Source organism: Mustelus asterias, chromosome 10 (genome assembly GCF_964213995.1).
Source record: "Mustelus asterias chromosome 10, sMusAst1.hap1.1, whole genome shotgun sequence".
Classification (NCBI taxonomy): domain Eukaryota; kingdom Metazoa; phylum Chordata; class Chondrichthyes; order Carcharhiniformes; family Triakidae; genus Mustelus; species Mustelus asterias.
This window is the reverse complement of record NC_135810.1, coordinates 101,748,781-101,775,875: the sequence shown is the minus strand read 5'-3', so window position 1 is coordinate 101,775,875 and position 27,095 is coordinate 101,748,781. Positions and strand designations below refer to the sequence as shown.

The following is a 27,095-nucleotide window of genomic DNA, read 5'->3' as shown; positions in this document are numbered from 1 at the left end:
CAATTGGGACTAGCTTAGGGGTTTAAAAAAAAAAGATGGCATGGACAAGTTTGGCCGAAGGGCCTGTTTCCATGTTGTAAACCTCTATGACTCTAAGTGGTGTTCGCCAATCATTGCATTTACTACAATGAGTTTGAAGGAAAGGCTGTGCAATACATCTCAACGTCAACCCCAATTGTGGGGAGGAGGACCCTACAAAGACCTTCACTCAAGCAGACAACCTGCTGGTTGATCATAGACCAATATTGATAGTCAGAGACAAAACCATAGCATGGACTCTCCTCAAATAGACCAATATCTTCAAGGAGATTAAAAGAATGGATAATAGTGGAAGTATTGGAATTGCTCTGGCTTGAGGAAGCCAGTTATAGACCTTGATAGATGGGGGAGATGTTTACCAAGAAACCATTTGCTTTCCCATTACCTTCTGAGAGGACAGAAAGCTCATCGTTATTTTCGTGGCCATTTTCAGTGATCATCTTTTCGTGTTCTTGAAGATATCCGTGATAATTGAGCGAGGCTGCCACCGGGTTGTCATAAGCATTTTCCGCTGTGGCAGAGGTCGTTGGCAACTCCCAAGGCATGTCGTGTTTCTGAAACCAGAAGTCAAAGTCCCATCCAGTCCAGCCATAAAATGCCAACGTGCTGAGAAAGCCTTGCATTGGATTCAGGATACTCTGCAAATGAAAATAGGATTGGGTTTAGAAATCTACACAGAACACAACAATACCAGCACTGCACGAAGCATTCAAGGACTATTTGCTTAGCCTTCAGAGCTTTGCAGCCCCCATTTTAAACAGAGATATCAATTTAAAGGGTTAATTTTCCCAATGCCAGCGACAAAGAGGCTGGCAACATTATATCCACCGGTAACCTTTAACCTTTTTTGTCCTTGAAGGTTCTAATTGGCCACCATAGATTTGGCTGAAATCACACCAGTCTTCTGAAGTTACAATAGCCAATCAAAAGGAGTCCCATTGGACGACACTCTCAGTCAGAATTAAAAATAAATGTGTTTATCTACTTAGATAAAAGCAAATTACTGTGGAAAGTTCTGACGAAGAGTCATCCAGACTCGAAACATCAACTCTTCTCTCTCCACAGACGCTGTCAGAACCGCTGAGAATTTCCAGCACTTTCTGTTTTGGTATTTATTTACTTATTCATTTAAAATTACAGGCAGTCCTGAAAACCGCTGCATAAGTTGGACTGTTGCAAGTCAAAACTGGCTTTCCCACAGGTACAATGTTATAAATGGAGGATTGGTTCCTGAACGTTATTTTCACAGTTTATAGTGAAAGATTTGTGAGATCTTGCTTCAGTATAATTGCCTCATAGTGTATTTCCCATCATTATAATCGTGTCTCCACCTTCAGAGACATTTCCTTGCTTCATAGAATCACAGGAGGCCATTCGGCCTACTGAGTCTGCACCGACGCTCCGACAGAGCATCCCACCCAGGTCTTATCCCCTGGTAATCCACCTAGCCTACACATCTTTGGACACTAAAGGACAATTTAGCATGGCCAATCCACCTAACCTGCACATCTTTGGACACTAAGAGGCAATTTAGCATGGCCAATCCACCTAACTACACATCTTTGGACTGTGGGAGGAAACCAGAGCACCTGGCAGAAACCCATGCAGATACGGAGAGAATGTGCAAACTCCACACAGTCATCCAAGGCTGGAATCGAACCCTGGGTCCTGGCACTGTGAGGCAGCAGTGTTAACCACTGTGCCACCCTTTGATTTTAAGAAGAAATTTGTCCTTTCTGCGATTGGGAAAGGTGGAACATAACAGTTGATCAAACAGTTTGCTGGCATGGTGTCATAAAGTCAAAACCTGCGCTGAAAAACTGAAACAGGTGTCAATTTGAAAACGACGCAAGTGCGGTTGGTTGTGAATCAAACGTGGTAAAGTCAGAGTCTGTCTATAAAGTGAATGAGGAACAATCCCAGTCACCTCATCCATTCTGCCAAGCCTACATTCCCAATCTGCTCCAGCTTGGGTGAACACTGCACCAAAAGCACCATCTCTTTCTATTTGCTCAGTTACAGACAGTGGACCAATCTTATCAGTAATGCACTCATCTCCTGCATGCGGTAAAACCCGAGGCTCATTAGCTTTAGTCACATTCATTTCAAAATGAGAATGAAAGCAATTCACAAGTCAGGAATCTTGTGCTAAAGTCATTTCTTCCACGAAATTGATTCCTCCCAATTTCCTCATTTTTCTGGCTCTTCAGTAATCTGCCTGAAGAGTGCTGACTGTCCTCATGTTTTCAAATATGTTAACACAATGTTATGATCTCAGTCAAGTCCAGTTAGTCTTAGTCTGAGTTCAAAAACTAAGAAATTCTAAAGTCCAGTTATTTACTGAAAAAGTGAATCCATAATATTCCATAGTTTAAAACAAAAGAGTTTTTTTACTATACAAGAGTCAAACAATGCAAACAATATTATCATGGGTAACCACCTATACTCTAACACAAGTTAAATATGATTAGCAAGCACATTTCAATTAATTAGTAGTTAGCACTGCTGTCTCACAGCGCCAGGGACCTGGGTTCGATTCCCGGCTTGGGTCACTGTCTGTGTGGAGTTTGCACATTCTCCCCGTGTCTGCGTGGGTTTCCTCCGGGTGCTCCGGTTTCCTCCCATGGTCCAAAGATGTGCAGATTAGGTGGATTGGCCATGCTAAATTGCTCTTTAGCATTAGGGGAACTAGCTAGGGTCAATGCATGGGGTTATGGGGGATAGGGCCTGGGTGGGATTGTGGGCAGAATGGTGTAGGCTTGATGGGCAGAATGGCCTCCTTCTGCACTGTAGGGCTATATTTAATGACAGAAAATACGAAAACAGGTCTTACAGGTCTTGGCAGTCTTGGCAGTCCACTCAGAATATCGGTCAGCGACCTTCGTCACAAAGACTTTCAAAACACAGTCTTCCTCGCAAAAAATTTCACCTCCTCCTCTTTGGGGATTTGCAGCCAACAGCAGTACACAACAAATCGGAGTTCTCCGGGCAGGGAATTCATCAAAAACCACACACATCACCAGAGCCTCCTGAATTCTGCTCACAACGGTCTGGATGGCACAGATCCACTAATATTCTCTTCAAGCAAACAAAACAGCTACAAAAACTACATATTTGCCTACGCTGAATCTAGCCTCTGACTTCTTCAGTCTGCCTGTACTGCACCACTGGACTCACCCGAGTTTGGATGGTGCTGTGTCCTTTGATGTGTTTCAACCAGTTTCAGTCCCCCCCCCCCCAGAAGTTTTAGTTTCCAATCTCAGTTTCAGTTTCCAATCTCAGTTTCAGTTTCCTTAAAAACTAGGAGGATCTGTTTTCTTTCTCAGTTTCCCTTTTCAATTAAGGTCTCAGAAATACTTTGAAGCTTTGAAACTATGGATTCCATCACAACAATCAGAAGTAAATGACAATGACGACTGAATTCTTCCCTTCTGAGTAATGCAGCCTATTTTTGATGGAGCTTTACCTCTTTTCCTCCCACTTTTTAAAAAATAGGAGTATGCCCTCAATCTGGTCCTGATCCTATAATAGTAATTTTGGCCCCTTTGCCGCTACATGAGTTAGGGCTATTAATGAGCACCCTACTAGAAATGGAAAGTGATGGAAAGCACACACTGTTCCCATGGCGGCTGCGACGGGGAAGAAGCTGTTGCCCACCTGCAGCATAATGTGGATAAATGTTTAGTTATCCACTTTGATAGCAATAATAGGAAGGCAGATTATTACTTGAATGGGAATAAATTGAGAGAGGAGGACACTCATCAAAACCTTGGTGTCCTTGTGCAACAGTCGCTGAAAGTAAGCGCACAGGTATAGCTGGTAGGCAAATGGTATGTTGACCTTCATAGCGAGAGGATTTGAGTACAGGGATAGGGATGTTTTGCTGCAATTGTATAGGGTGTTGGTGAGGCCACACCTGGAGTATTGTGTGCAGTTTTGGTCTCCTTATCTGAGGAAGGATGTCATTGCTATAGAGGGAGTGCAGCAGAGGTTTACCAGGTTAATTCCTGGGATGGCAGGTCTGTCATATGAGGAGACTAAGTCGGTTACGATTATAATCATTGGTGCTTAGAAGAATTAGAGGGGATCTCATAGAAACGTATAAAATTCTAACAGGATTAGACAGGATAGATTCAGAAGGAATGTTCCCGATGGTGGGGGAGTCCAGAACTAGGGGTCACAGTTTGAGGATAAGGGATAAACCTTTTAGAACTGAGATGAGGAGAAATTTCTTTACCCAGAGGATGGTGAATGTGTGGAAATCACTACCACAGAAAGTGGTTGAGGCCAAAATGTTGTCTGATTTCAAGAAGAAATTAGATATAGCTCTTGGGACTAAAGAGATCAAGGGATATGGGGGGAAGGGGTGGGTCAGAATATTGAATTTGATGATCAGCCGTGATCATAATGAATGGCAGAGCAGGCTCGAAGGGCCGAATGGTCTACTCCTGCTTCTATTTTCTATTTTTCTACCTCCTTCTGGAATGTGCCTTTGCAAAGAAGATCTGGAAAGTGATGCCGTGGTTTTCACTGAGTGGCTGAGCAGAACACAGGGCTCTACGAGCTCTTCCTAGAGACACACACCAAGCCAACCATCAACTGCTACTGGAGGATCATCAACCCTGTGAAAGACACGCTTTGGTCTGCCCGAAACCTGTTGGTCTTCCAGTTGAAAGAGCAGTCCAAGGCCAAGTGTTGCAGACTGACACATTCAAGACTATGTGCTGAGGGACACAGTCTGTGCTGTGGGGCAGCCACCCTAAAGGTTCAATGGGGCAAGGCCACTGTCATCACTCTCACGCCATAGTCTGCTGAAGGCCTAGAAAAATGTAATGGTCTTCAGTCCCTGGATGCCTTTGCTCGGTTGTCTGATCCAGTGGTGAATGCTGTAGACATTTGGAAAAAGTCCAAAAAACAACTTGACAAGAAAGGAATGAAGTTAATCAAGTGAAAGAGACAAACATTGCAGGTTCTTTAGTTGATTTGTTCTACAGTGACTTGCTGAAGTGTTCAGCTTAAACTGTCTTCTTAAACCCCCACTGCACTCCAATTTCCATACATTCCAGCAAATTGCATCGGTTTTACACAAGATTTCACCCATCACTTCTCTGGTGGGAATGAAGATGATATGAGCTAGGAAATAGTAACAGTGCACACTGATTAGAATCATAGAATCCCTAAAGTACAGAAGGAGGGCATTCGGCCCATCGAGTCTGTACCGATCACAATACCACCCTGGCCCTATTCCCGTAACCCCACACATTTACCCACTAATCCCACTGACACCAAGGCTGGAATTTTACCGACACGCCCACCCTGATTCCGGCATTCTCCACTGAACTCGGGTGGGATCGTACGAACATCGGGCGGACCTGCCGGTAAAATTCCACCCCGAGAGTCAATTTGAGCATGGCCAATCAACCTAACCCACACATCTTTGGACTGTGGGAGGAAACTGGAGCATCCGGAGGAAACCCACGCAGACACGGGGAGAATGTGCAAACTCCACACAGACAGTGACCTGAGGCCAGAATTGAACCTGGGTCCCTGGCGCTGCGAGGCAGAGGTGCTAACCACTGCGCCGCCCTGCTGCTGACTCACTGGTTAGCACTGCTGCCTCACAGCGCCAAGACCAGGGTTCAATTCCGGCCTTGGGTCACTGTCTGTGCGGTGTCTGCACGTTCTCCCCGTGTCTGCATGGGTTTCCTCCGGGTGCTCCAGTTTAATCACACAGTCTGAAAGACGTGCTGGTTAGGTGCATTGGCCATGCTAAATTCTCCCTCAGTGTACCCGAACAGGCGCCGGAGTGTGGCGACTAGGGGATTTTCACTGTAACTTCATTGCAGTGTTAATGTAAGCCTACTTGTGACACTAATAAATAAATTTAAACTTAATGAACGCTTGCGAAGCAGACACAAGTCACCTTTCATTGGCAATAAGAACAAATTAACCCAAGTTTCTTTACTTTTGTCTTTCAAACTTAAAAATAACATATTGCCTATCCCATCTTTAACAGCATCTGAGGGAGAATTATGCAGCAAATCTCTTTCTGTAGATGTAAGCCAGAAATTTCTGCAGAGGGCTCTCCCAGTGATCTGCCATATCAGATCTTCAGCAGAAGATGAGCAGATATCCTGGAGGAACAACATCCTTGACCCTCTGGAAATTCCTCCAATTTTTCACCAACATTATGAAAACAGGTCTGCAAGCTCCTGTAGAAATTCTTTCAAAGACAGCTCAAGTCTACCCCCTGGTGCCTACAGTATGTAATTACTCCACTTACAAATCTAGGACATTAGTGCAGGAGATCATTTCGGTGAAAAGTTGCTGTTTGCCCTATTCCACAGATCCAAGATTCTCCATATAAATTATACCAGAGTACTGCTCTCCTTTCAATTTTTCTTCCATGTATTTTCTTGTAAAACTTAAAAGTCCAACATTTCTGAAATGAGGATTGTTGAAAATAAAAACATGCTGTTGAAGCTTTTCATCTTGCATTCATCAGGACAAACCCAAGGATGCCAAATTTCAAAGGGAACAACAACTTATACTGCAGGACTACTCTCATGCAATGCTGTTTCCTTTGAAATTTGGCATTCTTGGATCTGTCCTGAAGAGTGCAAGATGAAAAGCTTCAACAGTAGGTCTCTTTTTTCATCAATATTCAAGGCCTGTATGATCAAACCACTTTTTTTTTATTCATTCGTGGGACATCAGTGTCGCTGGCTGGCCAACATTTATTGCCCATTCCTAGTTGCCCAAGGACAGTTGAGAGTCAACCACATTGCTATGGCTGTGGAGTCACATGTAGGCCAAATCAGGTAAGGACGGCAGATTTCCTTCCCTAAAGGACATTAGTGATCCAAATGTTCTTTTTTCCAATAATCAGCAATGTTTTCGTGGTCATCAGTAGATTCTTAATTCCAGATATTGTTTATTGAATTCAAATTCCACCATCTGCCGTGGCGGGATTCGAACCCAGGTCCCCAGAACATTAACTGAGTTTCTGAATTATCTAGCGATAATACCACTAGGCCATTGCACCATGACTTTTTGAATGGTTCTATTCCAAGAAATGGTTAGCATATTGCAGGATAATTAATGATGCGAAGAATGACTAGCAAGCAGATGATGCAGAGAACAGCTTGGATTTTTACATATTGCAGTTTTCATAGTTCTACTTCTCTACTTTTGCCTTCATCGCAGCTAAACAACGCTGGCCACAAAACTCTCCTCTGGAGCACCGCTGGTCTCAGCACAATGGGAGCCCAGAGGGGTTGAAAAATAGCAGCCACTCTGCTGCTGACTAATTCCAAGGCGGCCTTCACGACACACGACAACGCAGAGTCGCTGAGCAGAGACTGATAGCCAAGTTCCGCACACATGAGGACGGCCTCAACCAGGATCTTGGGTTCATGTCACACTATCTGTAGCCCTCAGGATGCTCACGACTTGCCTGGGCTTGCAAAATCTCACTAACTGTCCTGGCTGGAGACAATACACATCTTTTTAGCCTGTGCTTAACCCTCTCTCCACTCACATTGTCTGTACCTTTAAGACTTGATTACCTGTAAAGACTCGCATTCCAACCATTATTTTGTAAATTGAGTTTGTGTCTTTATATGCCCTGTTTGTGAACAGAACTCCCATTTACCTGACGAAGGGGCAGCGCTCCGAAAGCTAGTGGCTTGCGCTACCAAATAAACCTGTTGGACTTTAACCTGGTCGTGTTGGAGGAGCTTAACCCTCTCTCCACTCACATTGTCTGCACCTTTAAGACTTGATTACCTGTAAAGACTCGCATTCCAACCATTATTTTGTAAATTGAGTTTGTGTCTTTGTATGCCCTGTTTGTGAACAGAACTCCCACTTACCTGACGAAGGGGCAGCGCTCCGAAAGCTAGTGGCTTGCGCTACCAAATAAACCTGTTGGACTTTAACCTGGTGTTGTGAGACTTCTTACTGTGACTAATTCTAGCCCAGCTTGCACCCATCGCCACTTAGGAAGGGTAATACCACAAACATCTTCTGCATGGGTCATCAGTCACACCCACAGTGGGTGGTGTCAGTCAGTGTCTTAACACTGATTCGGTGACCAACCTGCCACTTGGACCAAACAGACCTTTCAATGCCCTCTCAAACAATTCTAGCTGAATGCCCTGTACAGCAACCGCCCCCCTCACCAGCAGTTTTGAAAGATTTTCAGATGAGCTGCATCTGTCTTTTGTTTGCTGCTGCAGAGTTAGTGAACACATTGTGTGTTGTTGGAGGAGCTCACCAAGCTTCTTTGCCACAGAAGAGGTTGCTGTTGGACCTTGGCAAGGAGCAGAGTGGATTTTTGAAATCTTCGAGCAGGAAACTTGCTGTCAGGCACTGTTCTTCCAGTTGTAGGTTCCTCGTGCAACATTGCAGGAAGACAGAGCGCAGGTGGTAAAGAGGGAGAAGGAGGGCTCTCAATAGAAAACTATTCACTTGGGTGGGAATTCAGACTGCAATTCTCCTACCTCCAATTCAGTCAGGAGCAGTATCTGAGTTAACATGACTCACAAGGAGGGGGTGACTAAATTCCAGCCAGATCTACAGCCACAGAGTAAGGGGGGGGACAACACTTCCATTTACTGTCAAGTCACTGTCGCCCTCAATTTCTGCACTTGTGGATTCTTCCAGGCTGGAACGATTAACATCATCAATGTCCAAAAAAGATACAAAAGGGTCCAGAGGGGCAATTTTTCACACAGAGGGTGGTGAGTGGCTGGAACAAGCTGCCAGAGGTAGTAGTAGAGGCGGGTACAATTTTGTCTTTTAAAAAGCATTTAGACAGTTACATGGGGTAAGATGGGTATAGAGGGACATGGGCCAAACATGGGCGATTGGGTCTAGCTTAGTGGTTTAAGAAAAAGGGGCGGCATGGACCAATTGGCCTGTTTCCATGCTGTAAACCTCTGTGACTCCATGACTTTATGTCTCTCAGTTCCTTGTACATCGCTGCATCAGGAAGGTCACAGCTCTCTACACAAGGAGGGCACTTCGAAGCTTCTCCCCAAGCTGAGAAGGAGAAGCAGGAAAAGTAGACAAAGTGATTTAGGAGAAGTGTGGGCTTCCCTGTGTATGTGGGTCTAAGACTGCCACATCACAATGGGGAGTCAAATCGCAATCACAAAGGATTCCACTCCATCAACTTCTCGACGTCCACCTCATCCGGTTCACGTTTTTAAAAAAAACAGCAGTAATTCAAGCCAGCGTGATGTCACGGCTGATGGATGGGAAGCCGCATCGGGGTTGGAGGTTAGGTCGTGATGCCCGCTATTGACGCTCTAAGATTAAAGCAAAATACTGCAGATGCTGGAATCTGAAACAAAAACAGAAAATGCTGAAAAATCTCAGCAGGTCTGGCAGCATCTGTGGGGAGAGAATGGAGCCAGCGTTTCGAGCCTAGATGACCCAGATGGACACTCTTGGCACCTTCTCAGCCTTCTGTATCCTCATTTACATTCCCTTTGTCCAATTTCACATCCCTCCCCCTCTCCCACCCCAATGGAATAAACCTCTGCTGATTCTGTTTGCTCTTAGCTCTGACAAAGGGTCATCTGGACGCGAAATGTTGACTCTATTCTCATTGACACTCTAATGCCTGCTAATCAGACTCTTCCTGGGTGCATCATCGGAGGGGGCGCTGGGTAGATTGCAAACCGAAATCTCACTGGCGTGCAAATCCCATTTGTGGCCTCTCACGAGATTTAGCAGCCGTTACGGGATTTGTGCCCATGGATAATGCGCCCATGAAGTTGCAGCCACAATACATAACGCATTGGGTGGGATTTTCCGTCCCTTCCTGCCAGCGGGATCTTCCACTCCTACCGAAGGTGAAACCCACCGCCGCGAGGGGTTTCCCCACTGACGGGACAGGCGAGCCACGCAGAACACCGCAGCTGTTGGCAGGAAGTTCCCGCCGACAGCCAACGGCTGGGAAATTTCACCCATTATTGCAAGATGTTTGGTAGGAACATTCTAAATAGGCAGGGTGCACTTGGCAGAGGTGCCTTCAAATCACTCATCAGACCAATGGTTTGCATCACCACATATTCACATTCACCTGATGAAGGGAGCAGCGCCCGAAAGCTCGGGATTCCAAATAAACTTGTTGGACTTTAAACTGGTGTTGTGAGATTTCATACCGTGCACACTCATATAGTTTGAGCCTGTCACTTTGTCATCAGCCACAAGGACCCTACACACCCTGGACATACTCTCTTCTACCTTCTTCCGTCAGGGAAAAAATACAAAAGTCTGAGGTCACGTTCCAACTGACTCAAGAACAGTTTCTTCCCTGCTACCATCAGACTTTTGGATGGACCGAGCTCGTATTAAGTTGACCTTTCTCTATATCCTAGCTATGACTGTAACATTACATTCTGCATCCTTTCCTTTCCTCCTCTATGTACGTATAGCGCACAAGAAACAATACTTTTCACTATATATTAATACATGTGACGACAATAAATCACATCAAAGAACAACTGGTCCTTTGCAAATTGCATTAGATTCACCAAGCTCGATAATCAGCTTTTCTTAAATGAGTAGAAATTATGAATTCATGGCAGGATAATTCATCTGTAGTCAACACGGGCTTGCATTTGCTCAGTTGCCTCTTTGTATGTTAATGTAGATAAAGTACCAAGTCGGGCACTGCAGTGAAACCCGTTTAGGATATTTCAGGGGGCTATATAAAAAGAAAAGCGGTTACAAGTTTTGTACCTTCCTAGAAAACCATATAAAACCAAACAGTTCACCCTCTCCTCTCCTTAAAAGGAAATGCACAATGTTTTCACGCACAGCAATGTAACTAGCAGAGCAGATTCTGAAAGCATACATAGAGTTCTGTTAATGGGAAAATTCAATAAATTAAGCTAAAATCAACAGCAAAGTGGCTTCCAATGTTAAGTCTGATTTTTAAGATGCTAATTGAGCGTGCTTGCGCCACTGAGTCATGTTACAGTTAGACAACACTCGAGCCATCTGCATAATCCTACTTTACCATTGTAAACCAAGTAATCAGAGCCGCATTTTTGACATTCTTCAGCAGCTCCCTGCTCATGTCTGGCTGCAGTTCAAGGTAGAATAAAAGACTTTCATTGATGATATTCGGGAGCCAGCTGTGAAAAAGGGAAAGACATGCCAATGATTTCAGAAATATGGCAAAGAAAGAAAGCAAAATGAAAATAACCTGCACTCATGCACTGCCTGCTCATGGCACAGTGGTTAGCACTGCTGCCTCGCAGTGCCAGGGACCTGGGTTCAATTCCGGCCTTGGGTGACTGTCTGTGTGGAGTTTGCATGTTCTCCCCCCTGTCTGTGTGGGTTTCCTCCGGGTGCTCCGGTTTCCTCCCTGTAGATGGAGCTAGGAAATATGTACCTTATATTAAAATATTAGCTGCTTGATATCCCTATGTTGGGGATTATGATTAAATTCCCTTCATCACTCCCACAGTCTAAAGATGTGATGGTTAGGTTGACTGGCCATGCTAAATTGCCTCTTAGTGTCAGGAGGATTGACAGAGTAAATACACGGGTTTACAGGGAATGGGGCCTGGGTGGGATTGTTATCGCTGCAGGCTCAATGGGCCGAATGGCCTCTTTCTGCACAGTAGGAATTCTATGAAAACATAAAGTGGAGTGACTAAAACATTAATGCATGGCCAGCATCTTGCTTACAACAGGATCCTACAAAAGGTAAAGCCAACCCCACTATCTCAAAGAAGGTGACAAACTCTTCAAATCACATGATTTGGTATAGAAATCATGATTTGTCCCCCCCGCACCCTCACCAAACATAGATTGACAATTAGTTTATAAATCTTATTAGAGGCTTATTTAATTTTTTAATAGGCTAAAGCTCTTTACAAAACTATATTAAAATTATAATTAAGTTTACATTCAAATTATATTACAGCTATTGAGTGCACTTTAAACTGGCTCCAGCCTTCCACACATGACTCCAGTTACACTCGATTCCATGGGTTTCAGAAGGGTCCATGCAGCTCAATTGAAAATTTCAAAGCTGCAATTGATAAGTTTTGGGTAACAAGGCACACAGAATTAAGTCGGCGGCACGGTCAGCAGTTTAGCATTGCTGCCTCACAGCGCCAGGGACCTGGGTTTGATTCTGGCCTTGGGTGACTGTCTGTGTGGAGTTTGCACATTCTCCCCGTGTCTGCGTGGGTTTCCTCCGGGTGCTCTGGTTTCTTCTTACAGTCCAAATATCATAGAATCCTTACAGTGCAGAAGGAGGCCATTCACCCATCGAGCCTGCACGGACAACAGTCCTATCCAGGCCCTGTGAGGGACAGCTCGGTGGATAGGATATTAGGATGTAGATAGGCTGGAAAATTGGGCGGGGATCCTGGATTCAGGATTCAATCCTGGACCGGGGAGCGGCGCGGGCTTGGAGGGCCGAAGGGCCTGTTCCTGTGCTGTATTGTTCTTTGTTCTATTCCCGTAACCCCTGTTAATCCCCCTGACACTAAGGGACAATTTAACATGGCCAATCCACTTAACCTGGACATCTTTGGACTGTGGGAGGAAACCAGGACCCCCAGGGGAAACACATGCAGACACGGGGAGAACGTGCAAACTCCAGACAGTCACCCAAAGCTGAATTTGAACCCGGGTACTTGGCGCTGTGAGGCAGCAGTGCTAACCACTGTGCCACTGTGCAGGTTAGGTGAATTAACCATGCTAAATTGCCTCTTAGTGTCCAAAGATATCTAGTTTAGGTGGGTAATCCATGGTAAATGCACGGGGTTTACGGGGATAGGGTGAAGGGGAGGGCCTGGGTGGGATGATCTTTTGGAGTCGGTGCAGATTCGATGGGTCCAATGGCCTCTTCTGCACTGTAGGGATTCTATGGTTCTAAGTTGTAAATAAGCCATGGAAGAGCAGACTGAATGGGCTAGGTTCCAATTCAGCCTTGGAATAAGGTTTAGTGCACATAACTATCATTACAGCAATTTTGGACTAGAAAAAATAAAGCAGTTTAATTACAGCAAAGAGATAGCCAGCAATTCCCATAAATACATTACTGTGCCTTACCAAATAATAAACACCAGCAGAATCTTGAAAAATCTTAATTTAATCTGAGTCCCCAAACGCCTTTCATTTTCTGTGTATATGCCTTGTCTTCCCTTCAACAATGAAGCAACTGAAAAATAAATTTAAAATTCCTTTGAACCGAATGTTGTCTTATGTTTAAAAATGTAAACTCTGGCACAAGCCAATGTTTCAAACAGTTTGAACGAATCGCTCCTTCAATATTGCAATTGATGATTTATTATTAGTATTCAAGCTGAAAGAATGGCTGGCAGTGAGTTACATAGATCCTGAAATTGCTCAGCGCAATGTTGTCACAAGGTTTCTTTGGTGAACAAGAGTATCTCACATGACGGTGCATAGAAATTAAATTTAAAAAGGATGACCAAGTTCTTAAAGGCCTTCCGCCGTTCATCCACCCCCAAGTCCTTAATCAGCTTCCTGCCGTTCATCCACCCCCACCCCACCCCAAAGCATCAAGAAATCACAGTCCAAAGATGTGCTAGGTGGATTGGCCATGCTAAATTGTCCCTTAGTGTCAGGTGATTAGCTGGGTAAATACATGGGGTTACGGGGATAAGGCCTGGGTGGGATTGTTGCCAGTGCAGGTTCGGTGGGCTGAATGGCCTCCTTCTGTACTGGAGGGATTCTATGATTCTATAAGTTAAGAAGTTTATAAAATTATGAGAAGTATAGATAGGGTGAAAAGTTGGAAGCTTTTTCCCAGGGCAGAAATGACAATTACAAGGGGGGGCACAAGTTCAAGGTAAGGGGTAGAAAGGTTCAGTGGAGATGTGCTGGGTAAGTTTTTTTACACAGAGAGTGGGGGGGGGGCCTGGAATGCATTGCCAAGTGAGGTGCTTGAGGCAGATGCATTAGTGACATTTAAGACTTATCTGGATAGACATATGAACAGCTGGGGAATAGAGAGATATAGGGGGTTTAGCCTAGCTAGGACAACGTGATTGGCGCAGGCTTGGAAGGCCGAAGGGCCTGTGCTGTACTGTTCTTTGTTCTAAAATGAATGACTCTCATCCAACTTGCCAGGTAAATAAATATATGTAGCCCTCACTCACCCAGTTACACAGATAAATCTGTGCTCATCACCCATTCCAGTTACATGTGTAAAGATACAAAACATTCACCCCATGAACCATTAAAGGCATTTGAACATGGGCTGTGCGCAGCGTATGAGCAGGCCAGACAGTGAAGGTGGGTCAGAGTATGACGTTCAGTGTATTCATAATAGCTAACTCTTTGATCATAGAAGAAATCATAGAAACCCTACAGTACAGAAAGAGGCCATTCGACCCATCGAGTCTGCACCGACCACAATCCCACCCAGGCCCTACCCCCATATCCCTACATATTTACCCACTAATCCCTCTAACCTAAGCATCTCAAGACACTAAGGACAATTTTTTTAGCATAGTCAATCAACCTAACCCGCACTTCTTTGGACTGTGGGAGGAAACCGGAGCACCCGGAGGAAACCCACGCAGACACAAGGAGAATGTGCAAACTCCACACAGACAGTGACCCAAGCCGGGAATCGAACCCAGGTCCTTGGAACTGTGAAGCAGCAGTGCTAACCGCTGTGCTACCGTGCCGCCCAGATTTTGAGGCATTGGTTTCCGTGGACCAATCATGCGTAAAAGAGTTATGAATCACCTGACCTCTCTTCTCATTCACCCGTGAAATTGCAAGCGCAGGTACAGCACATGATTCCTACACACCACCTTGGGGGAAGACAATACATACTCAAATGTGAAAAGATCACTTAAGAAAAGGAAATACACTCCAAGTTTTAGTTTGAAATTATTAATTCGTGCTATTATTTTAGGACAGGCCTAATCATACATTGTTTAACCAGTCATATATTAGAGGCAGTGTGAAATGATAGGAAGTTCACGGAGATGGTTTATGCCCTGGTGTAAGTGTATGATGGGAGAGGTGAGGCTGTTTTTTATACGATGATGCTGACTTCTTGCTGGAGTGCAGCTCCACGGGTGAATCACATCTCACACTTGGCCACTGTTCATGCAAGAGAAACATAGAAAATAAGTGAAGGAGTTGGCCATTCGGCCCTTTGAGTCTGCACCGCCATTCAATATGATCATGGCTGATCATGCACTTTCAGTATCCCACTCCTGCTTCCTCTCCATACCCCTTGATCCATTTAGCCACAAGGGCCATGTCCAGCTTCCTCTTGAACATATCTAACAAATTGGCCCCAACAGCTTTCTGTGGTAAAGAATTCCACAGGTTCACAACTCTCTGAGTGAAGAGGTTCTTCCTCATCTCAGTCTCAGAGAGACTTGCAAATGAGTGCTGTTAGATTATATTAGCCATATGGTGCATCACAGTATAGCCAAATGGTGGCAGTAGTCAGCATTGCCTCACAGCGCCAGGGACCCTGGTTCGATTCCCGGCTTGAGTCACTATCTGTGTGGAATTTGCACGTTCTCTCCCTATCTGCGTGGGTTTCCTGCGGGTGCTCCGGTTTCCTTCCACAGTCCGAAAGACTGTGTTGATTAGGTGCATTGGCCATGCTAAATTCTCCCTCAGTGTACTCGAACAGTGTGGCGACTAGGAGGATTTTCACAGTAACTTCATTGCAGTGTTAATGTAAGCCTACTTGTGACGCTAATAAATTAATTTAAACATCTACACAAACACATTTCCAGCAGGAGTGACTGTATATCCATCAGCAGAATTGCTTCCTCCTCTAAATTAGTGACATGGAATTCATTGTAATGCTGCTACCTGTATCTCAGTCAATTAACTAAGTGTGGTAAACCACTGTTAAGCTTATTGCCTGTGTGTGTGTGTGACATGCCTGGACATGCCCCTGCCGGCCCTGCCTGAGACTCCTCCCCCCCTGGTGCAGGTATAAAGGTGTTTGCTCCCAACCCCCCTGCCTCAGTCACCGGACCAGTTCATCAGCATGGGTGTGCTCCAAGTCTTTTGCGAATAAAAGCCTACTTGTCCTTGCATACAAACTAGTCTTTGCTTGATTGATAGTGCATCACTAAGCACAGAGCAGGAATTAAACCTGAGTTATATGTCTGGTTGCTGAAATCAATGAGGGCAATTCTTTTTTTATAAAGAAAATGCTGAAAAAATGTGTAATAATTCAGGAAATAAATCAATTTAAACATTTGGCAATATTTGTCCAGGCGATACCTGCAGATGCTGTTTTTCCAAACAGAATGGGATTAACAAGCAGAACAAGCAACAGAGGTGCGTAGGTTGTGATGTAATGTGGGATTGCATGTTCCAGTCCCTTTTCACAGCTGGAAGATAATCAAGTTTATATTAGTCATTTGAAATTCAATATAGGGAATATTTTCTGTTTGCCATGAATATCATGTGACAATGATTGAGTGTTACAGAGAGCGTTTATCATACAGTATAATTTAGTCACTTGGGAGTGCAGTGCGTGAGCATTTCTGCAAAAAGAGACATGCTGTTGAAGTTTTTCATCTTGCACTTATCAGGACAGACACAAGAATGCCAAATTTCAAAGGCATCAACAATTTATGTCGCATGAGAAAAAGGTGCTGATTAGTTGACAAGTCTACTCCAGTTGTTTGAGGTGTTGTCATAGAGAATGCACCAGGGAATTATTGTCATCCACGCTTTTGTTTAATACAAAAAAGACGCAATGCCCAAGCATGTTCCTTTTGTCTGCAGAAGGCAGGTCCCAGGCTATGAATATAAATAGCTTCCAGCGAACATAACTTAGCCCGACTCTTAAATTAGTAGTTTGTGTAACTCTTAGCACACTCAGGATTATAGTCTAGATTAGTAGAGCCAGATTATATTACACCTGTGTTTATTTTAATTTACATTCACAAGATGGTTCATTTTTGGGCATCGCTAAACATCACAAAAGCCACATCTTCCATTCACAATATTTAAATGTAGCATCAGGGGTTAAAAATCTACTACTGCCACTTTAATCTCAGAGGATGTGTGAGCTGTTGAGCATCCATCAATAGATACAACAGTAAAAGAATTGGTGCAAACTGCAGCAGATTTCTGAAAGCCAAGAGTGAAAACCAAATTGTTTCCAGTTCCTGAGGTTACTAACCTGGAAATGGATGGGTAATAGAGCATGGCCACACCTTCAACACAGAGGAGGATCGCTAAACCCCAAGTCAGCATGTGGTACAACACTAGAATACTGAGAGAAAAAATGAATGGCTTTAACATCATGTTTGACATTGATTGAATTAAGATTTCAGACATCTTTGACACATCCAAAGATGTGTGGGTTAGGTTGATTGGCCAGGATAAATTGTCCCTTAACGTCAGGGGGATTGGGAGGGTAAATATGTGGGGTTACATGGATAGGAGCGTATCCGGGTGGGATTGTTGTTGGTGCAGACTCAATGGGCTAAATGGCCCCTTTCAGCCCTGTAGATTCTATGATTCTTTGCAATGGTACAAATTAATTTATTTTCTCCATCAGTGAACTCAAGTGAATGGATGCTGATGGGAAATCTGTTCACACGGGATGGCTTCACAGGCAACCCCAACCTGCAGTTCACTTGTCATAACAAATCCACTGGATAGAGGCGCAGGAACCCTGCTTGATTTCCCTTTTCTTGCTCATAGACATGGAGACCAATTGCAAGCCCTGACGTCGTCTCAACTGAATTCAGTCAACTCAAAGCAGGCAAGTCAAATCTAAAACCTTCCTCACTAGATGGAGCAGTTATTCTCTCAGCCACCAGAAAATATGTCCATGATTAATTGAAATTGTTATTTGATCATTAACCGCTTTAAAAACAAGCAGCAAACCTGTTTCGTGTAGAGTGCAGATTGTTACTGCACTTCAAGGTTCAACTGGGTTGACTTATTGTTTTTCTGATTTCCGTGATTTCTGCCGATAATTTCTGCACCAGTTGATACTCAAGAAGGAGAACGGATTTAGCAGCGTGTATGTCAGGGTTGTGTTCCTGCCCCAACCTTAATATTGCTTGGTGCTGATCGCAAGACCATAAGATATAGGAGCAGAATTAGGCCATTCAGCCCATCGAGTCTGCTCCACCATTCAATCATGGCTGATAAGTTTCTCGACCCCATTCTCCTGCTTTTTCCCTGTAACTTTTGATCCCTTTATCAAGAACTTATCTATCTCTTAAATGCACTCAATGGCCTGGCCTCCACTGCCTTCTGTGGCAATGAATTCCATAGATTCACCACCCTCTAGCTAAAGAAATTCCTCCTCCTCTTAGTTCTAAAGGGTCGTCCCTTTACTCTGAGGCTGTGCCCTCGGATCCTAATCTCTCCTACTTTACTAATGGAAACATCTTCCTCACATCCACTCTATCCAGGCCTATTCTGCAAGTTTCAATCAGATCCCCCCTCCCTCATCCTTCTATACTCCATCGAGTACAGGCCCAGAGTCCTCAGACGCTCCTTGTACATCAAGCTTTTCATTGCCGGGATCATTCTCGTGAACATGGAGTTAATACAGAAAAGGAGCTTGTGGAAAATGACTAGACGATATGTAAGCACAGAGCTGGAGTTTGCCTTGGTTACGACACCTCACTGAAGCCTCTGTGTGAGGGATCAAGTATTTGGCTTCAGGTCAGCTGGAACAAGGTGAAAGTGTAATGTTATTACAGCGACCGTCCTTCTTAATAGATGACATAGAAACATAGAAAAACTATAGCACAATACAGGCCTTTCAGCCCACAAAGTTGTGCCGAACATGTCCCGACCTTAGCGATTACTAGGCTTACCTATAACCCTCTATCGAATGGAGTGTTATATTGAATGACAATCGAATGGAGGTTTTAATAAAAACTTCCTCATGGGTCAACAGAATCACATGTGGAGCAAAACACCTTATGCTCACACTAATGCCAAAATCAAAAACAGTTGGTGTCTAGGCGAACTTCACAATATACCTTGGAATTTCTAATCTTGTACCGAACATGGGTGACAGCCTAAAACTGCTCCCTGACAGCACGGGCTTTACAAATGAAGAATCACAAATGAGAGCTCTGAACCGTAAGAAGCTGTCTGCAGTAATGTCCTTTTATGGAAAAGTCCCTGGATAATGAAAATGATCCCCATGGTACAGCTCATGAAGAATAGTTTGTGGGTCACAACCTTTGATATTACGATTACCAAGAAAGATGGCTAGTTCCCACTCATATACCATTTCATCACCTTGCAGCAAATAGCATTGCTGAGCTGTTGCTCATTTCAGAAATGCAGCAGCTATTGGTTATTACTGGAAGAGGTCAAGACAGTGTACCTTAGGCGGCTGAAGGAGAAGAACAGTCTTGTGGAAAACAGATCAGTTGAAATGGTATTGTTGCAATGTTTTCCAGGGCTGTTGATTTGTTTGAGTGTAACAGGTTTGACCTTGCTGTACTCGCACTGCTGTTTATAGTACACTCCACAAAGGGGCATAGCTCAGTCTGTGTACAAATGTTTTCCTATGTGCTTCCATGATGGGCACCATAGGTGGTTTAAATTTTTTTACTCTCACTGTTTTGGCAACATATTGCGGTGGCACAGTGTTAGCACTGCTACCACACCGTGCCAGGCACCCGGGTTCGATTCCCGGCTTGGGACACTGTCTGTGCAGAGTCTGCATGTTCTCCCCGTGTCTGCGTGGGTTTCCTCCGGGTGCTCCGGTTTCCTTCCACAGTCGGGAAAGACGTGCCGGTTAGGTGCATTGGCCATGCTAAATTCTCCCTCAGTGTACCCGAACAGGTGCCAAAGTGTGGCGACTAGGGGATTTTCACAGTAACTTCATTGCAGTGTTAATGTCAGCTTTACTTGTGACTGATAAATAAACTTTACTTTTAAAATATTGGGCGGGATTTTCTGCCCTCCCCTGACCCCCACCATGGCGTATTGTGCAGCAGCAGAGGTGGCCTACCATTGGCCACAGGCAGGATCTGCCGGTCCCAACACTGTCAATGCTTTTTCCCGTTGTGGCAGGAACAGCTAGAAAATCCCGCCGACTGCTTACGTTAACTGCTCGGCACCTTTTAAAAAATCCTTCTGGAATTATGGCAGGCATTAGTTTGTGGGGAAACCACAAAATTCGTGGCATGAGGGACATTTCCTAAATATTTCTAGCATAAAAAAGTACATATTTCTACTGTTATTTTACAGAACGGATTGACTTCAGAAACCCAGTCTTATTTACATAAAAATACTTCAGGATTTAAAAATCTCCCTTCATTCTGCACTCGCTAAATTGATCCAATTTTGTTTCAAATCACTTTTCAAAAAAATTACACACTGTTCAAGTATCACAGCCACTCACTCCATGGGAGCATTAGCAATAACACGAATGCTGAGTACATCTCGACTGATCTGATTTATAAATATTTTAACAAGTTCCTATTGAACAGAAATGCCCTTTCATAGTGAAAATATGAACCTTAAGAGTGTCTAACAAAATCAGCAGTCAAGTGTGTGCGTTAAACTACGGAATAAGAAACAGCCAATTAGCCTATCACAACTTCTCATACTAGGACCACATCTCTTCCAAGTACAAATTGGAAATCCTGCATAACCTGAGGCTGTAACTCCAGCAGGAAAACTATGGGACCACGTGAAATGGCAGAAGCAAAGATTAATTTACTTCACGCCTATTTAAATTGATGCCATCTAATTCTACTTTCGCAGTTTCCCCTGAAGAAATATTACCTTCGCAATCTCAAGAACAGCTTCTTTCCTGCTGCCATCAGACTTTTGAATGGACCTACCTCACATTAAGTTGATCTTTCTCTACATCTATGACTGTCACACTACATTCTGCACTCTCTCCTTTCTCTATGTACGGGATGCTTCGTCTGTATAGTGCGCAAGAAACAATACTTTTCCCTGTATGCTAATACAAATGATAATAATAAATCAAATCAAATCATTTCATCCTGGAGTCAGCAGCAGGTACAAATGTGCACAAGTGGTACATTGATTAGACGCATTATTTAAATATGAGCAGTGAATTAAGGATCTAACCATTGGCCCTTGATATTCAATGGCTATACAATGCTGAATCCTCCACCATCAACATCCTGGGAGTTACCATTGAACAGAAACTGAACTGGACCAGCCATATAAATACTGTGGCTGCAAATTCTGCAACAAGAAACTCACTTCCCAACTCCCCAACGCCTCTCACGGCACATGTCAGGAATACGATGGAATTTTCTCCACTTCGGATGACTGCAGCTCCAACAACATTTAAGAAGCTCGATACAACCCAGGACAAAACAGCCTGCTTGAATGGCATCCCATTCGCCACATTAAACATTCATTTCCTCCACCACCATCGCACAATGGCAGCAATTGTTAACCATCTACAAGATGCACTGCAGCAACTCACCAGTGCTCCTTCCAAACCTATCGCCTCTACCGCCTAGAAGTACAAGAGCAGCAGTGGCATGGGAACTCTGTGACCTTCACGTTCCCCTCCAAGCCACAGGTCACCTTGACTTGGAAATATATCGTCGTTCCTTCACTGTTGCCTGGGTCAAAATCTTGGAAATCCCTTCCTAATAGCACCGTGGGTGGTCCTACATCACAAAGACTGTAGCGGTTCAAGAACACCACCACCTGCACAAGGGCAATTAGGGATGGCCAATAAAGACAGGTCTAGCCAGCCATGTGCGTGGAGTCTGCACGTTCTCCCCGTGTCTGCATGGGTTTCCTCCGAGTGCTCCGGTTTCCTCCCACACTCCAAAGATGTGCGGGTTAGGTGCATTGGCCATGCTAAATTTTCCCTTAGTGTCCCGGGATGCGTAGATTAGCAGTGTAAATATGTGGGGTTATAGCGATAAGGCCAAGGTGGGATTGTTGTCATTGAAGACTCAATGGGCCAAATGGCCCATATATATGTGCCAGTCCTTGTGTTGTGATTATATATATGGCCCTGATTTTACCAGCACGGCCGCCCCGAAATTGGGGCGGGTGAGGCTCACAGAATGGCATTCCCCATTTGCCTCGGGCGCGATCATACGAGCCTCGGGCGGCCGTGCCGGTAAAATCAGGGCCTATATGTGTCAGTCCGTGTGTTGCGATTCTCGCTGATATTAATACTGGACAAGTCAGGTCTCAGAGTGAAACCTGGCTCAATAGATTTCTTACCCTGTCTTCAGATTTCTATCCCTTTTAACTGCATTACAAACAAAGTTTCTTGTTTCTTTAAGAAAGAGGTTGTGCTGGAATCTTTGAATGGCATCAAGATAGATAAGTCGCCGGGTCCGGATGGGATGTACCCCAGGTTACTGTGGGAGGCGAGGGAAGTGATTGCAGAGCCTCTGGCGATGATCTTTGCCTCGTCGATGGAGACGGGAGAGGTGCCGGAGGATTGGAGGATTGCGGATGTGGTTCCTATTTTCAAGAAGGGGAATAGGGATAGCCCAGGTAATTACCGACCGGTGAGTCTAACCTCAGTGGTTGGTAAGCTGATGGAGAAGATCCTGAGGGACAGGATATATGAGCACTTAGAGAGGTTTAGTATGCTCAAGAATACTCAGGATGGCTTTGTCAAGGGCAGATCATGCCTTACGAGCCTGGTGGAGTTCTTCGAAAATGTGACTAAACACATTGACGAAGGGAAGGCGGTAGATGTGGTTTATATGGATTTTAGCAAGGCGTTCGATAAGGTCCCCCATGCAAGGCTTCTAGAAAAAGTGAGAGGGCATGGGATCCAAGGGGCTGCTGCCCAGTGGATCCAGACTGGCTTGCCCAAAGGAGGCAGAGAGTGGGTATAGATGGGTCTTTTTCTAAATGGAGGTCGGTCACCAGTGGTGTGCCCCAGGGATCTGTTCTGGGACCCTTGCTGTTTGTCATTTTCATAAATGACCTGGATGAGGAAGCAGAGGGATGGGTTGGTAAGTTTGCCGATGACACGAAGGCTGGTGGGGTTGTGGATAGTCTGGAGGGATGTCAGAAGTTACAGAGGGACATAGATAGGATGCAAGACTGGGAGGACAAGTGGCAGATGGACTTCAACCCAGATAAATGCGTCGTAGTCCATTTTGGTAGGTCAAATGGGATGAAGGAGTACAATATAAAGGGAAAGACTCTTAGTACTGTAGAGGATCAGAAGGAACTTGGGGTCCGGGTCCATAGGACTCTGAAATCGGCCCCGCAGGTGGAGGAGGTGGTTAAGAAGGCGTATGGTGTGCTGGCCTTTATCAATCGAGGGATTGAGTTTAGGAGTCCGGGGTTAATGATGCAGCTATATAAGACCCTCGTCAGACCCCACTTGGAGTACTGTGCTCAGTTCTGGTCGCCTCATTACAGGAAGGATGTGGAAAAGATTGAAAGGGTGCAGAGGAGATTTACAAGGATGTTGCCTGGATTGAGCGGCATGTCTTATGAGGATAGGCTGAGGGAGCTCGGTCTTTTCTCCTTGGAAAGACGAAGGATGAGAGGAGACCTAATAGAGGTGTATAAAATGTTGAGAGGCATAGATCGGGTAGACTCTCAGAGGCTTTTTCCCAGGGTGGAAATGTCTGCTACGAGAGGACACAGGTTTAGGGTGCTGGGGGGTAGGTACAGGGGAGATGTTAGGGGTAAGTTATTCACACAGAGGGTGGTGGGCGAGTGGAATCGGCTGCCGTCAGTGGTGGTGGAGGCGAACTCAATAGGGTCTTTTAAGAGACTCCTGGATGAGTACATGGAGCGTAATAGGATGGAGGGTTATAGGTAGGTCTAGAAGGTAGGGATATGTTTGGCACAACTTGTGGGCCGAAGGGCCTGTTTGTGCTGTAGTTTTTCTATGTTCTATGTGCCTTGTCTGTCCTGCCCCTGCTGCAGCGTCTGTCCCTAGTCACACGTCATCTTTATATTCCTGTTGCTACTTCCAGTTCAAAGGTCGTCAGACATGCTCCAGTATATTACCCAAGAAAATTACATTTGATCCCTTTACAATTGATACAAGCTCTTAAACATCTTTTACAATCATCCTTCAAAAAATTACACTGTATTTTAACAAAATTACAAATATTCCTTACTGGATTACTTCGGGTCAAAGGATCATTTGGCTCACCTTGCCTATGCCCCTTTGAAAAAGCTATCCAAATAGTTCATTCAGGCCGCAAACTTTTCCTTTCCTCTCCTGAGAGTACTGATATATCACAGAGACCCTACAGTGCAGAAGGCGGCCACTTGGCCCATCGAGTCTGCACCGACAACAATCCCACCCAGGCCCTATCCCCATTACCCCAGATATTTACACTGGTAATTTACGCATCCCAGGACACTAAGGGGAAATTTAGCATGGCCAATGCACCTAACCCACACATCTTCGGAGTGTGGGAGGAAACCGGAGCACCCGGAGGAAATCCACGCAGACACGGAGAGAACGTGCAGACTCCGCACAGACAGTGACCCAAGCCGGGAATCGAACCCAGGTCCCTGGAGCTGTGAGGCAGCAGTGCTAACCACTGTGCCACCGTGCCACCCGTAAGCTGGGTTTACTGCTCAACCTCCCACGTCCTGATCCATGAGGCTACAGTGCAAGGGCATCATAGTTTATCCTATTCACATTCACTTTCAATAATAAAAACACAAAAATGGTCGATCTAGTCGTTTCTTCTGTTCACTTATCCAGACACTGCTTGTGGTGCCCCGCACTCTCAACTCAACTACTGACAGCACAGGTAAGGAATCTAACATGGGATCTTCTTGGTCTAGAAGACTTGGTTCCATGCAGTAACAAATTTTCAGTGGAGCCAAAACCAGATGAACAAAAGCATATTATTTTGTACAATTAAAGAGTGAAATTCAAATATCCTGAACTTCCTAACTCGCAGACCACAATCAGTAAGGATAGGCAACAACACCTCCTCCACGATCATCCTCAACACCAGTGCCCCACAAGGCTGTGTTCTCTGCCTCCTGCTATAGTCCTTGTACACCCATGACTGTGTGGCCAAATTTCCCTCCAATTCGATTTTCAAGTTTGCTGATGACACCACCATAGTGGGTTGGATCTCAAACAATGATGAGACAGAGTACAGGAATGAGATAGAAAATCTGGTGAACTGATGCAGCAACAATAATCACTCTCTCAATGTCAACAAAACGAAGGAGATTGTCATCGACTTCAGGAAGTGTAAAGGAGAACATGCCCCTGTCTACATCAACGGGGCTGATGTAGAAAGGGTCGAGAGCTTCATGTTTTTAGGTGTCCAGATCACCAACAATCTGTCCTGGTCCCCCTATGCCGACACTATAGTTAAGAAAGCCCACCAATGCCTCTACTTTCTCAGAAGACTAAGAAAATTTGGCATGTCAGCTACAACTCTCACCAACTTCCACAGATGCACCATAGAAAGCATTCTTTCTGGTTGTATCACAGCTTGGTATGAAATCATAGAAATCATAGAAACCCTACAGTGCAGAAGGAGGCCATTCGGCCCATCGAGTCTGCACCGACCACAATCCCACCCAGGCCCTACCCCCACATATTTACCCGCTAATCCCACTAACCTATGCATCTCAGGACTCTAAGGGGCAATTTTTAACCTGGCCAATCAACCTAACCTGCACATCTTTGGACTGTGGGAGGAAACCGGAGCACCCGGAGGAAACCCACGCAGACACGAGGAGAATGTGCAAACTCCACACAGACAGTGACCTGAGCCGGGAATCGAACCCGGGACCCTGGAGCTGTGAAGCAGCAGTGCTAACCACTGTGCTACCGTGCCGCCCCTGCTCCTGGTATGGCTCCTGCTCTGCCCAAGACTGCAAGGAACTACAAAAGGTTGTGAATGTAGCCAGGTCCATCACGCAAACCAGCTTCCCATCCATTGACTCTGTCTACACTTCCCGCTGCCTCGGCAAAGCAGCCAGCATAATTAAGGACCCCATGCACCCTGGACATTCTCTCTTCCACTTGCTTCCTTCGGGAAAAAGATACAAAAGTTTGAGGTCACGTACCAACCGACTCAAGAACAACTTCTTCCCTGCTGCTGTCAGACTTTTGAATGGGCTTCCCTTGCATTAAGTTGATCTTTCTCTACACCCTAGCTATGACTGTAACACTACATTCTGCACTCTCTCGTTTCTTTCTATATGAACGGTATGCTTTGTCTGTATAGCGCGCAAGAAACAATACTTTTCAGTGTATGCAAATACATGTGACAATAATAAATCAAGTCAACTACAACATTCATATATTCACCATTTCCTCCCGCCTCTTAACTGTTTGATATAGTCATTTCTGCAGAGGTTTCCCTTCCCATCATTCAAAGGGGTGGCAGGGAACACATTCCCCGCCGACTCTGTTCACAAGAACGGTTCTGTTATGAGGACAGGTTGGAGAGATCGGGATTGGAGAGAAGGCAGCTGAGAGGAGATTGGGGAGAGATGTTCAAAACTATGAGGGGCTGGGAGAGTAGATCGGGAGAAATTGTTCCCACTTGTAAAAGGATCAAGAATGAACTGGCACAAATTTAAAGTGATTTGCAAAAGAGGCAGACGTGATGTGAGAAAAAGCATTTTCACACAATGAGTTGTAGCAGTCTGGAATGCACTGCCTCCTTGCGGTGGAGGCAGGTTCAATCGAGGCATTCAAGAGGTCATTGGATGATTGCTTGAAGAGAAAAAATGTGTAGGTGTACAGAAAAAGACAGAGGGTTGGCACAAAGTCATAATGCTCATTTGGAGAGCCGGTGCACACATGATGGATCAAATAGGGGGAGGCAATGGCCTAGTGGTATTATCGATAGACTATTAATTCAGAATAAAAGCAAATTACTGCGGATGCTGGAATCTGAAACCAAAAGAGAGAATGCTGGAAAATCTCAGCAGGTCTGACAGCATCTGTGAGGAGAGAAAAGAGCTGACGTTTCGAGTCCAGCTGACCCTTTGTCAAAGCTAAAAGGCAGAGAAAGTGGAAGATATTTATACTGCAGGGTAAGGGGATGAAAGATGAGTCATAGCCACAGAAACGAGGGGAAAAGACTGCT

General features: G+C 44.9%; 1 protein-coding gene across 1 annotated transcript in view; it reads right to left on the bottom strand.

Annotated features, from left to right (window-relative positions):
• Nucleotides 1–365: 365 nt before the first annotated feature.
• gpr143 (G protein-coupled receptor 143) overlaps nt 366–27,095 on the bottom strand; it is a 47,703-nt gene continuing 20,973 nt past the window's right edge. The window contains exons 4-8 of the mRNA XM_078221458.1: nt 17,222–17,314; nt 16,312–16,421; nt 13,129–13,237; nt 11,075–11,192; nt 366–677 (exon numbers count right to left, since the gene is read on the bottom strand). Of these exons, the coding sequence (XP_078077584.1) occupies nt 366–677; nt 11,075–11,192; nt 13,129–13,237; nt 16,312–16,421; nt 17,222–17,314 (742 nt within the window). The remainder of the gene's footprint in view (nt 678–11,074; nt 11,193–13,128; nt 13,238–16,311; nt 16,422–17,221; nt 17,315–27,095) is intronic.